The 11983-nt window shown below is 34.9% G+C and overlaps 5 protein-coding genes across 5 annotated transcripts; 2 read left to right on the top strand and 3 right to left on the bottom strand.

The window, feature by feature from the left end:
• Positions 1-48: 48 nt before the first annotated feature.
• On the bottom strand, positions 49-1049 carry LOC137585649 (uncharacterized). Its single transcript, XM_068301498.1, has 3 exons — positions 923-1049; positions 243-623; positions 49-161 (listed from the first exon to the last, which is right to left on the bottom strand). The coding sequence occupies exons 1-3, from the start codon at positions 1044-1046 to the stop codon at positions 82-84; spliced, it is 585 nt and encodes a 194-aa protein (XP_068157599.1). The 5' UTR covers positions 1047-1049; the 3' UTR covers positions 49-81.
• A 1275-nt stretch (positions 1050-2324) lies between these two features.
• shams (glucoside xylosyltransferase 1 shams) lies at positions 2325-4177 on the top strand. Its single transcript, XM_068299770.1, has 4 exons — positions 2325-2558; positions 2621-2736; positions 2823-3120; positions 3184-4177. Exons 1-4 carry the CDS (start codon positions 2556-2558, stop codon positions 3865-3867), a joined length of 1101 nt encoding a protein of 366 aa, XP_068155871.1. The 5' UTR covers positions 2325-2555; the 3' UTR covers positions 3868-4177.
• Positions 4178-4312: 135 nt separating this feature from the next.
• Positions 4313-5756, bottom strand: LOC137584396 (integrator complex subunit 6 homolog). The gene is made up of 3 exons (XM_068299771.1): positions 5429-5756; positions 5099-5251; positions 4313-5020 (listed from the first exon to the last, which is right to left on the bottom strand). The coding sequence occupies exons 1-3, from the start codon at positions 5570-5572 to the stop codon at positions 4748-4750; spliced, it is 570 nt and encodes a 189-aa protein (XP_068155872.1). The 5' UTR covers positions 5573-5756; the 3' UTR covers positions 4313-4747.
• Positions 5757-6136: 380 nt separating this feature from the next.
• On the top strand, positions 6137-7245 carry veli (L27 and PDZ_signaling domain-containing protein veli). Its single transcript, XM_068300526.1, has 4 exons — positions 6137-6269; positions 6342-6608; positions 6682-6815; positions 6873-7245. Exons 1-4 carry the CDS (start codon positions 6233-6235, stop codon positions 7020-7022), a joined length of 588 nt encoding a protein of 195 aa, XP_068156627.1. The 5' UTR covers positions 6137-6232; the 3' UTR covers positions 7023-7245.
• Positions 7246-7737: 492 nt separating this feature from the next.
• Parp1 (Poly-(ADP-ribose) polymerase) lies at positions 7738-11796 on the bottom strand. Its single transcript, XM_068300557.1, has 6 exons — positions 11546-11796; positions 11197-11338; positions 10782-11115; positions 10180-10710; positions 9543-10112; positions 7738-9486 (listed from the first exon to the last, which is right to left on the bottom strand). Exons 1-6 carry the CDS (start codon positions 11657-11659, stop codon positions 8193-8195), a joined length of 2985 nt encoding a protein of 994 aa, XP_068156658.1. The 5' UTR covers positions 11660-11796; the 3' UTR covers positions 7738-8192.
• Between the last annotated feature and the right edge of the window lie 187 nt (positions 11797-11983).

Raw genomic sequence — 11983 nt, 5'->3', positions numbered from 1 at the left:
GATGTCTCATGAATCCATATAATAGATTGATTTTTGGTATTAGATAGTTAGAAACACTTGCAACAAGTTGGTTGGCTTAGTTTACAAATGTTTTCTCTCAAAGCCTTCAATTGAGTTCATTATGAATTCGTAAGCGTCATCTATTTGCTGTTGTAGTTTATCTAAAATTGGAAAATGAATTGGAAATTTGAATTATGATTTCATAAATTTTCGTTATAGGGTGGTAAGGGTATTGTATTTACCTTTTTCTGTCTCACCATGCTTGCTTTCCATTCCTTCCATATCCTCCATAGACATATCATCCTTGAACATATTTTTCAGTTTTGGCAAAAACAAAAGCAAACAAATCACGCCGATGAATTTGACAATCTTTTTGAAAATCAATAATTTTAACATTATTTTTCCCAAAGTGAAGAGATTTATTTTCGATTTCAGTTTCTCTAAGAACCATGAGTCATGTGATTGATATGGAATTGGCGGAGCAGGCTTATAGAATGGTGGTGGAGGGCCATAAACAGGTTGTGGCTGCTGTGGTGGTGGCCCGTAAACGGGAGCAGGTGCCGTCGGCGGTGGCAGGTAGTTATTATTCGGCGGAGGATTGTATTGGTAGCCGCCTCCGTTATCTTGAATAAAATAAGAAATTCCAACAAAAGATTTTAGAAACTATTTTAGAAACTTTTAACTAACTAGCTGGTGTGGCCATTCATTATAGAACTTTTATTCTTTTCACTAAGTAAATGTCACAGTTAGGATAAAGTGGAGTTTTCTCCACTTTGCATTGTTTTTGTCACTTTATTTTTTGCTGAAACGACTATTCAGATATCCTTTAGATACACATAAAGATAAGTTTAAAAAAAACTTAGTTAACAGTTGATACATCACGAAATCCATAACATCCTTTATTTTGTTTTATTTTACACACCGAAATCTGTTGAATGTGAGTTTTGTAACGCATTTACGTAGGTGTCCTGCGAAAAGGACGCTTCCGAAGAGCACAGAGCTATTTGTACAGCACACACGAAAACTGGTAATAAAATCTTCCGCATTTTTCCGATATCCGTAGGGTTTTGTGGTGCGTATTCGCCTACTACCGACAGTTGAATAAAGAGCTTAAGCGCCAGAAGGTTGATTATAAACTTCCAACTCTTTTCTTTATTGAGTGCAAGTGCGTTGTGCAAGTATGCATAAGTATTTGTGACAATTTTACTTTTCCCTCAAAGTTAGCCACTGCGGATTGACATTTGTATTCATTTAGTTTGGTATTCAGGGGAGGGAGTCCAGCTCAGCGCACGTGCTTCGAGCTTTAGCCACTCTTTACTTACTCAACGGAGAACAGCACATTTATTTAGCAAAACTTTCACGAATCGACTAACAGATATTATATTTAATCCACCGATTGATTTAACTCTAGAACAATACACACACATATTTTTGCCCGAATTGCAAATATTCGTCAACACTTTCTAAAACTCCAACATATTGCTTAGCTTATGTAAACATTAATTGTAAAACAGTAAAGAAGATTATCTTTTTAGATCCAGATTGATCAGTTTTTTTGTTTATTAAACAAACTACCTTCAATAATAACTCACTTAAATCATTTATAGTCCGCTTCCTTATCAAGGTGTCTACTTTATTTCAAACGCACTGTATAAAACATTTAAGCTCTAACTATTAATTAATTAGTTGGTAAAAAAGTTGACACAAAAGTACTTACATTTTCACATACATATGTATATGTGTATGTACATATGTGCATACGTAAGGCTACTGTTAATTGTTGCCGTTGTCTTGAATGACAATACGCATTTTGAATTTATAAGTAGAAGTTTTAGGGCAAACTTTTACTTGCATTTAAAATTTGTACGTGTAAAAGTGTAAATTTTCATTTTCATACATACTTATGTAAATATGTGAACGATTTGTACATAGGCATATGAAAACCTTGTGTCAGTTAAACTTTTATGCCACAATACCGTTATGATTCTTTGTTTTCATAAACAAACGTTTATTATAAAACCAAAAGGGTTCGGGATTTGACTGGTTTTTGCAGTTTGCTTCAGGTTTACAAAAATTAGTTTATTCTCAAAAGCGATTTTTGCTTTATGATTCGAACTCGGTATGTACAAATTCATTAAATTTTATTTACCAACTTATGCAAAAATTAATTTTTATTCTGAAGAAAAATTCAGTCAAGAATTTCAAATTCAAAAAATGCAATTGATGTGCAATAATAATATTAAAAACATGCGCTAAAATGCTTCAAATATTCAAACCTCCCCACGAATAGACGATGTTCAAAAGTTATCGGTTATCGAATGTTGGAGAATGCAACCGGCATCACCTGTCGGAGCCAGCTGTTTTTGTTGAAGAAGCGTTTTTAATAAACAAATAAAATAAATATTTAAAGAACCATGAGCTGAGAAAGGTTTTGCATCAATTAATTTTTATTTACTCCAGTGGGTTTTCATATTAAAGTTGTGACGACCCTATAATGTCTTGAAGCAGGGGTCTAATCATATTTACCTTTACCCAGGTGTTGAAAACTAAGAAAAATGGTAATAATACTACTTAAAATAACATATTAAACCATACTAATTTGTTTTTTATAACATTTTAGCAACATTTGTCCATGTACTTTCTGGGCATAAGTGCCTTCGCTACTGTTTTATATATTTTACTTCAAAGCCCATCCTGGGAACCTGATGAAGGCTCACTGACTACATCTCATCAAATGTAAGATACATATATGAATTTGTAAAACAACTGGTTGAATATTAGTGCTAATAATTAATCGTTTTCTTTATTCCCGAACATAATAGGCATAAAGGAAAGAGCCCTCTTCATATTGTAGTGGTCTCGTGCGGTCAACGAGTGCAGGAAACTCTAGTTATGATCAAATCGGCTCTTCTATTTAATACATATGAAGAATATCTTAAGTTTGTTATATTTACTGAGAATAGTGTTACGGATGAATTCCGGGAGAAACTGACAGACTGGAAGGATCTGCTACCTTATGCATTCGATTTTGAGCTATTGCAATTGAAATTTCCCAATCAAAATGAAGTTGAATGGAAAAATCTATTTAAACCCTGTGCTGCTCAACGTCTTTTTTTGCCGGTAAAATAGTTTTTAGCCAATTTTAAGATTTTTAATGAATCAGCTCTTATCCATATTTTACAGTCCTTGCTAACAAATGTGGATTCCTTGCTATATGTCGACACGGATGTTCTGTTTTTGTCACCAATCTCTGATTTATGGACATTTTTCAAGAAATTCAATGAAACTCAAATGGCTGCCCTGACTCCGGAGCATGAGAGTGAGAATATTGGCTGGTATAATCGTTTTGCACGTCATCCATTTTATGGTAAACTGGGTGTAAATTCCGGGGTAATGCTGATGAATCTCACACGCATGCGTGAATTTAATTGGGAAAAGCAAATCCTGCCTATCCACAAAGAATATAAATTACGTATTACGTGGGGGGATCAGGATATCATTAATATACTTTTTTACTACCATCCTGATAAGCTTTATGTGATGCCTTGCGAATATAACTACCGACCAGATCACTGCATGTACATGAGTGTGTGCAGCACTTCTCGCTTCGGTATTAAGTTAATACATGGTAACAGAGGATATTTTCACTTTGATAAGCAACCGCTTTTCAAAATCGTTTATGAGATTATTGAAAGCTATCCGCTTGGGTCAAATCCGTATACAAACTTTCTCTTACCCCTACGCAGAGCACTTAATCAACAATCAGTAAACGATTCCAGTTGTGGAAAGATCTCCAGTGACGTTTTAAAAATATCAAGCACTCTATTTGACGATTTATCTGAAGCTTTGTATAAAGATGATCGTTGAGAAATAATGTACTTACATGATTATGTAACATAAGCAGACGAATCAAATTTTTATGTACTATAACTCACTTAAATTTAGGTCGAATTAGATTGTAATTAAAACCGTTCATATTCAGGCCATTGAAGATTTTAAACTTTACACAACTTTTCTAGCTCTCTAGAACTCTTACACAACTATTTAACTCTAACACAATATACCAAAAACATACCAATTAGATATTTCCCATCCACATTCATTCAATAGTAGGAAATACATACATATATAAATAACATTCCAATTTGCCTGATTCTACTAAATGTACAAAACAAAATTAATCAAACTAAAACAACTTACATACATATATCCATTTAGTATTAAAACACTAAACAAATCTGGCTAGATTTATATGGCAAACTAATGCTGATAAGAAATCTATATCCTTAAGGTATAGAAATACGAGGATCAATTATTATCGATTATACAAATTTGTTTTAAACTTTTAATAAAACTTGTACATATAAGTATTTACAATGCTTTTAACTATGTCGTTTTACTATGATACTTGAGGAGTGGCTACAATCTTTGCTTTATATTGTAACTAGGAATACGGATATCCTTTATTACGTAAATTCAGTCAGGATTTAATATCCCGTCCCTAGTTTTGACTTCTGGCGCTTTCATATTCAAACTCTTTTCAAATAACCACACTTGTGTTAATAGCGCTTCTTCTTCTTTCTTCTTTTTTTGTGTTTCTTTTTAAATCGTAAATAAAAAGCATTCTATATACCATAGATACATTATATTAAATTATTCATAATACGTACACTTGTAATTCTTGTTGGATGAGACAAAACAAAATTTTGTTTAACAGTTATTAGTCTATCTTTCTATGTTTGTCTTTTCAAGGCATAGGAGAAAGTTCCTGTGTAGTCTGCCCTGTTGTAGTGCTTGCGGGAGTAGGAGTAGCAGTTGACTCCATCTGATTTCTGCTGCTGCTGCTGCTTGAGGCAACAACTTCATTGGATGTGTTACTTCGAGGTGAAGATGTCGGCTGATCTGAACTGGTGGCTTCAGATGTTTCTTTGGCAGTACCACCAGTCGCTTCGTCTGTATTTCCTGTTGTTCCCTGCTCTTCGTCCTCCGAAAACTCTACGCTGGATAATGAGGAGCTTGTCTGCACCATAAACGATTGGGGATGATATTGATTTATTATTTTCGTTGAAAAATAAACTAAATATGTAAGATTACTCACCGTGTCCAAGTCGACGCGTGCCTTATAGCCCAATAACTTTAGTTTGCGCTCCTCCCGCATACGGGTAAGTCGCATCAGAAGGGAATAATGTTGTTCGACACGATGCAAACAAGTTTTACATATGGTTTTTGGCAATGGATCGGTTGGAGAAATCTGCATAAACATTAATAATAAATTCAATGTGTATACATTTATCATATGTGTATTTATTGTGTATGTATACATTGTGCATGCATGTAAATGCAAAAGTATAGAGACAGCTACATAAATGTCAATGTATTAGACACTGTGCGGGGTGTTGGACATAATGGCATAATTGTTAATACTTACAGTTATTGGTAGATAGCCGTTGATTTTCTCAACTAGACATAACCGCTGACCCTGATCACCGTAAATATGTATGACTGTCCTATGCATTTCGGAGCATAGACGACACAGAAACCCAGAAATGCAAGCCTTCTCAATGCTTCCCATGACAACAATTGTTAAAATATCCTACTAAACTAAATTCTTTGCCAACTGAGGTCTATGTGTGGTCGAACTTATTTTTAATTATGTGATTAAATTTGACAATCACTTATTGCACTCCAATTGAATTCTTCGAAACTGTTTTATTTATTAACGTTCACATACACAGATGTTTGCCTCTGCATCGGCAGGGTTGAATATTCGATATTACCGATTTCGTCAGGGGTATGTTGACCCTTCGATTTCTTGTTGTAAACAAATTGCAAAGTATTTTTCGTTTATCTATAACTAACGAATACTTTATCAATGAAAAGTACACAGATCTGTTTAAGAGATATCTGAAAACCTTAATTCAAAACAAAGTCTACTTTTTCGTTTTACCAAAGAATTGGAAAATTTACACAAAATTTCTTAAGAGATCATTTTAAATTTTTATCTTAGGTTACTTTCTTTTGGGGTTTGAAGTTGTTAATTGCCTTATTTAAAGATAATAAATATATTAAGCTATAAATATTTTCAACAAATTTCATGAATACCTTTACTCTAAATGTATTCTGTTTGGTATTTTATGGATTTAAAAGTGCGGTCACATCGGTTTGTTTTGCTAAGCAGTGTCAAAGGATAAAATATATATTTACAAGATTGTAAATTGAAGACACCTTTAAGATGGCCGAGATTTCAGAACCACTGACCCTGGCAAGAGGTAAGGACAATACACATTACACCTTCACCAGAAAATTGTGAAAACACAACGGAATCAATATTGTTTCTTCAGATGTAAAAAGATCGATAGAATTATTAGAAAAACTGCAAGCCAGTGGAGATTTTCCAACAACAAAACTATCTGCCTTGCAAAAGGTGTTGAATTCTGAATTCCTTACATCTGTTCGTGAAGTCTACGAGCACGTCTATGAAACAGTGGATATTCAAGGATCGCAAGATGTTCGTGCATCTGCGACAGCCAAGGCGACGGTGGCAGCATTTGCAGCAAGTGAGGGTCATGCTCATCCACGGGTTGTCGAGCTGCCAAAAACAGAGGAAGGTATGTGATTTGCTTCCAAAGATGACTTCTGCATTGCCACACCCCTAAATTTATGAAATAAATTTGTTTACAGGTTTAGGATTCAACGTTATGGGAGGCAAGGAGCAGAATTCTCCCATTTATATTTCCCGTATTATACCAGGTGGAGTTGCTGACAGACATGGAGGCTTAAAGAGAGGCGATCAATTGCTTTCAGTTAATGGTGTGGTAAGTGCTTTGTCGAAAATCTTTTAAAGACTATGTGATAATAAAGCCTTTTTACAGTCTGTTGAAGGAGAAAACCATGAGAAAGCTGTGGAACTATTAAAGCAGGCAATTGGATCAGTTAAACTCGTTGTCCGCTACACTCCCAAGGTTCTGGAAGAAATGGAAATGCGTTTTGATAAACAGCGCAACACACGACGACGCCAATAAATTGCCAAGCTGAAATTTACGGCTCCTTAATTGAATCTAGAAAATGAACAAAATAGTTAGTCACCAGAGATCCTGGTGCTGTTTGAAGTTGCAAAAAAAGGACTCTCACAACAAGCATACATAAACAATTTATGGGGAGCATTAGCCCTAATTACTTATTATTTTTAAAATCTATTTTAAATTGTTCACCTAAATTACTTATAAAATAAACTAGTTGAGTTTATTTCATGCATGTTAAATGAGTTAAGACACATTGTTGTGTTCTAACTCTTTTTTATGGGAATTCATATTGTGTAGTTTGCTTGTGGAGTTAGCAAGCTAGAAGTAATGTCTTCGGCTGGAAACTGGAGATTCAATATTGATTTGTCTACAATTTAAATGCTCTGTCTTAATAGATAGATCTTAAGCAGTAAATTATCTCAGCGATAAGGTTTCGATCTTTCAATCCAATCTGCTAAATGGTGCCGAATCTCTATTTTTATTTTTACAAAATTATAATACAGCCCATTTTTGTATACTTTCTTTATTGATTAATGTGGTACTCATATATATATATATATATATATAAAAAATTTAGTTTTCACTTTTCTTAAGCCTACGTTTACTCATTCAACCATTTTAGGTGCATTATTTTTTTGGTTTGTTCACTTGATTTTTTATGTTAAGTTGAATCAACTAAGGTTTAGGAATGTTTTCATATTGAATTCTGATTCAATTTGGTAATAAATCTTGAGTTATATTTGTAATGGTTGGTTTTTATTAACATTGTAATGATTCTTATGAAAAAGAATTTTAATTTATGGCAAATTAGACATTTTAATAATTTGATAAAAAAGTAGTTTAACAAAAAAAACCGATCCAAACTGTTGTGTGCTTTTTTGGGGGTATTTTTGCGGTCGTGGAAAGTATTAAGAAAATAGCTGCACCCAACAAGTTTAGTTAGCACAAAAATGATGTACTAATTATAGATCATTTTCTGTTTAGGATTAGACATTTGACATATCTCTGAACTAAACATTAACACTTCAATAAACATTTTTGCAAAATATATACATATATGCAAAGATTACATAAAATTATAAATTCATGTGTTGAATATACATATAAAAAAAAAAAAAAAACTCTCGATGTGATGTTTTTTGATTATTTTGTAACTCGAAAAAGCTATTTTTAGTATTTATACTTAAACTCCATACGTAGCAAATATTGAACGTTAACCTGAGCAATATCATATACTATATACTCATTGTATAATAAAGATGATTTCAATTTTTCATCAGTCACTGGTCTTCCCAATGGTATTTCAACGCCATCATCCCGCATTTGAGATTCTTTTGGATCCGGCATGGTGCGACCATGGCCATAGCAACTGTGCTTGTCCTTGGGCAATTTAGTGACATATTCTGCTGCATTGCATTCCATCATATTTCCCAATGCAACTTCAGATAGAAGCATCAGGCCAGTGGAGTTTTGTTGACTTGTGCAACAGTAATTGGCTGATTTGGATACCATATCAGCAAAATAAATACCTTTGCCAAACATATAACCAGTTGGTGGAGCTTCTGGTGGAGCGATTTTCAAACCGTGTGACAGTATACCAACAAAATTGGTCAGACGAGAGCCGTGCCACAATAATTTACGGTTATGCAATTTCTTGAATGGCTTGTAGCGGCGGGACTCTCCTTGACGAGCCACCTTAAAGACATCCACGATTTCGAGTTCATAGGAACTATGAGTAGAAGCATGTGTATTTTGCACATACTTTTTAATTGTAGCAAATTCTTCGCTACTCTTATCTAGTGTATTCAATTGGGTCTTGAGTTGCTCATAATGTTTGTCTAATGGATTGATATCCTCACCAGAATCTTCAGTCTTTATCAAATTGTAGGCTACCTCGATTTCAGCCAATGAGTCAAGCATTTGCCTCAAGTTTTCAACTTGCTCAATTGTATCAATTAATGGAGGTGCATGAACTCCAAAATTGTGTGGAATTAATGTATAGAATCGATTTGTTGTATCAATAAGTTTGGCATTCGTTGGATTCGAGTTAATCAGATCATAAATTTCGGTAACCACTTTATAGGCAGATTCAATTTGTTTCAAACTCAGCTTGCCTAAGGGCATTTTTTCCATGTCAATATGGAATTCCATCATTGTTCGTTTCATATTATCCACATCGAAAATCAGCTTTATTAGATTTTGAACTGACATATCTAGCTTAGATGGAATACTCTGATTCTTGGCCGCATCAGCCAAGTCATTGGCCTCATCATATTGAATGTCAATAGGATACATACGACCAGGTACTTTAACGAAATTATGACGATCATCAAAATCATTTCCTGTTTTGTCAGCATATACACTTTTAAAATTTTCAATGGCTTCCAAAAGATTACCAAAGTCTTCCACTTTATTTTTTCCAATAGTCGTACCAATACGTCCCCAAGCACGGAATACCCAGTACCTATAAATATTTGATCGATTAAAATTTTATTTTATATAGGAATTCCAATTGCTTACTTGTTTTTTTTGTCGGCTTCCAGGAGCTGTACTTTATAGTATGAATTCTTGTTTTTCTGAATATCTGTTAAACCCAAAACAACATTAAATTTGTCCTTTCCCTTGACATACACATGTGCGATGTCCTCGAGGCCACTCTCTGGATCAACAGCAAGTCCATCCTTTACTTTCAGTGTTACTGACTTTGGCACTGATTTAGTATAGATACTCTTTGACTTTGAGCTCTTTGCTTCTTCTTGTGGTATGCGAGCTGAGGGATCAGTACCCCAATCGCAAAGAGTCATGCTGCTGATATAATTAACGGCACCAGCGCCATCCGATTCAACAGAATCCAAATATTCAATTGGCACAACATGAATACCAAGTTCCTTAGCCTTTTGCATACGAGATGTCATTTTCTCAACCTCTTTTTGTGTCGATATTATCGCGATCGTATCCTCTGTAATTTTTGTGTCGAGTTTGCCACCCAGTTTGGCAATACGCTTCTTTAGATCCTGCTCATGTTCTTTCATGGCAATATGTGCAAACTTGATATTGTATAAAGCCGGACGCTCACGTTTTATTTTCGGACTGCAGATGAAAAATGGAAATAACTAAAATGTTGTACTTATGCATAGGACATTAACTCAGTACATACCCATCCAATTCATCAGGATTCTTTTTAATGGCGACATCTTTGGCTATGGTCGCAGCACTTGGTGGAATGTAGTGAATTATTCGGGCCGATGGCTTGCCCTTGTAATTATCAAGGAAAGGATATTGAGCCTTAAGAGTTTTTGGCACTTTGCAAGAAGTTTTCTTTGGCGATGTCACCAAATTGGCGCATTTGGTCCACTCTGATAGATTTCCGTTGCACAGATAGCCAGACTTGTTAAACATGAACTGACTGCTATGACACTCGGAGCAAGGTTCAAGGGCTCCAAAAGCAAGCAAATCTGCAGCTTGATCATATAGCCTCTCTGAATCGCCTACTATGGGCTGAAGACCATTTGTGCTCAATAAATTTTCAATATCTGGCTTCTTCATTTCAGCCTTTAGTTGATCACGGTATTTGAAAAATATTTCATTTTGTTTTTTTAGCTTTATCATTTTCTCTGCTTCCTCGGCTTGAACCTCTGGTTCGATTTTTGGCTTTTTAACCACTGGTGAATCCTCAGATTTAATTGCCCTGAAATGAGTTTAATTCCGGTTATCCTCATTATAGAAAAACGGCAAATCTGTTAAAGGCAATTTACTTACGGCAAAGCATTTTGCACCTCCTTTTTATCTTCAGCCTTTAAACTCTTAAAACCAGGAAGATTTTCGCCAGTATCGAACCAACCAAGTTCCGAACGCATTTGAGCAAAGCATTCCACGTGATGCCACAAGGCTTGACCTCCATATTTCATTCCAACTTCCGTGTCATATACAGTTTTTCGTATACGAACTTGATCTTTGGTTATTTTCTGCTCACACCCACGGCATGCAGCCCGACCGGACTTGGCATATTCAATGCCAAAATCTTTAAGTGCCCCACTTTCGGCCTTCGAACGCTTCTTGCCGGATTTGGCTTCGACGACAACGCCGACAGTATCTGGAAATGAAGGATGTTTGTATTATGTTTAAATGAACGATTGGTATAGATAAGATATCAATGGACATATTATTTACATACCAATTAGTTTTGTAATTTCATTTTGATCATCAAAGCGCAAGTTCTCAAAGTTTTTAATGTCGCCAGCAGAGCTTGGACGTTGTTTTTTAAAGAAACAATTCACATGGAACCAATTGGGTACTTTGCCATCATACACCGGAGACTTAAAGAGATCGAAGAAGAATCAATAGCAATTAGATGCTCTCACTAAAGTGAATACTATTAAATACACACATACATACATATGTACATAAACATGTACATATGTATGTATGCGAATTCGATTTGGTGCAATGGAATCCCACAGATAAGTGGTGCCAGGGCCCCTCTATGTACAAATGTATGTAGAATTTTAAAATAGGGAATTTACCTGAACCATCACAGCGAGTCGAAGAGTGTCTTTGGCAATTGAATTTTTGCATCCTTTACACGAGGCACGGCCTGACTTGGCATATTCTGCCATATATGGTAGTTCAATTTCCATCGTATTGATATCAATCGAGACTTTAGACAACAATAATTTTAAACAATACTCAACACAACATTTACTCCTGGTAAACTTTTAACAATTATTTCACAATGTTTTTTACTAGTGCGCCAAGTAAAGCCGGCCGACGCGATTTTTAATCGATATTTGCGTAGGTTTTCGATAAATTTTTAGCTTGTTTTATAATTTAGAGTAAAATGTTTGGCTACCAGGGCGGTCAAACAACGCGCCAAAAAAAAAAAAGTTTGCCAACACTGAAATATAGCTTTTGCCGATTTACGCGATTTTTATTCATAGACTATTTAAACTATTATTTTATTT

The sequence above is a fragment of the Drosophila tropicalis genome, unplaced genomic scaffold (assembly GCF_018151085.1).
Source record: "Drosophila tropicalis isolate 14030-0801.00 unplaced genomic scaffold, ASM1815108v1 contig_878, whole genome shotgun sequence".
Lineage (NCBI taxonomy): Eukaryota > Metazoa > Arthropoda > Insecta > Diptera > Drosophilidae > Drosophila > Drosophila tropicalis.
Note: the sequence above shows the minus strand (reverse complement) of the source record. Positions and strands in the feature narration are given on the sequence as shown.

Excerpts from the sequence above, each read along its gene's own strand:
- LOC137585649 (XM_068301498.1), bottom strand. The coding sequence starts at position 1,046 with ATGCGGAAGATTTTATTACCAGTTTTCGTGTGTGCTGTACAAATAGCT. Across the intron at positions 624-922 it reads CTCACATTCAACAGATTTCG|ATAACGGAGGCGGCTACCAA; the intron begins GTGTGTAAAATA and ends ATTTTATTCAAG. Across the intron at positions 162-242 it reads GCATGGTGAGACAGAAAAAG|ATAAACTACAACAGCAAATA; the intron begins GTAAATACAATA and ends TTCCAATTTTAG.
- shams (XM_068299770.1), top strand. Across the intron at positions 2,737-2,822 it reads CTGACTACATCTCATCAAAT|GCATAAAGGAAAGAGCCCTC; the intron begins GTAAGATACATA and ends CGAACATAATAG. Across the intron at positions 3,121-3,183 it reads CTCAACGTCTTTTTTTGCCG|TCCTTGCTAACAAATGTGGA; the intron begins GTAAAATAGTTT and ends CATATTTTACAG.
- LOC137584396 (XM_068299771.1), bottom strand. The coding sequence starts at position 5,572 with ATGGGAAGCATTGAGAAGGCTTGCATTTCTGGGTTTCTGTGTCGTCTA. Across the intron at positions 5,252-5,428 it reads ACGGCTATCTACCAATAACT|ATTTCTCCAACCGATCCATT; the intron begins GTAAGTATTAAC and ends ATGTTTATGCAG. Across the intron at positions 5,021-5,098 it reads CACGCGTCGACTTGGACACG|ACAAGCTCCTCATTATCCAG; the intron begins GTGAGTAATCTT and ends TTTATGGTGCAG.
- veli (XM_068300526.1), top strand. The coding sequence starts at position 6,233 with ATGGCCGAGATTTCAGAACCACTGACCCTGGCAAGAG. Across the intron at positions 6,270-6,341 it reads ACCACTGACCCTGGCAAGAG|ATGTAAAAAGATCGATAGAA; the intron begins GTAAGGACAATA and ends TTGTTTCTTCAG. Across the intron at positions 6,816-6,872 it reads TGCTTTCAGTTAATGGTGTG|TCTGTTGAAGGAGAAAACCA; the intron begins GTAAGTGCTTTG and ends GCCTTTTTACAG.
- Parp1 (XM_068300557.1), bottom strand. The coding sequence starts at position 11,659 with ATGGAAATTGAACTACCATATATGGCAGAATATGCCAAGTCAGGCCGT. Across the intron at positions 11,339-11,545 it reads GACTCGCTGTGATGGTTCAG|TCTCCGGTGTATGATGGCAA; the intron begins GTAAATTCCCTA and ends GATCTCTTTAAG. Across the intron at positions 11,116-11,196 it reads TGAAATTACAAAACTAATTG|ATACTGTCGGCGTTGTCGTC; the intron begins GTATGTAAATAA and ends CTTCATTTCCAG.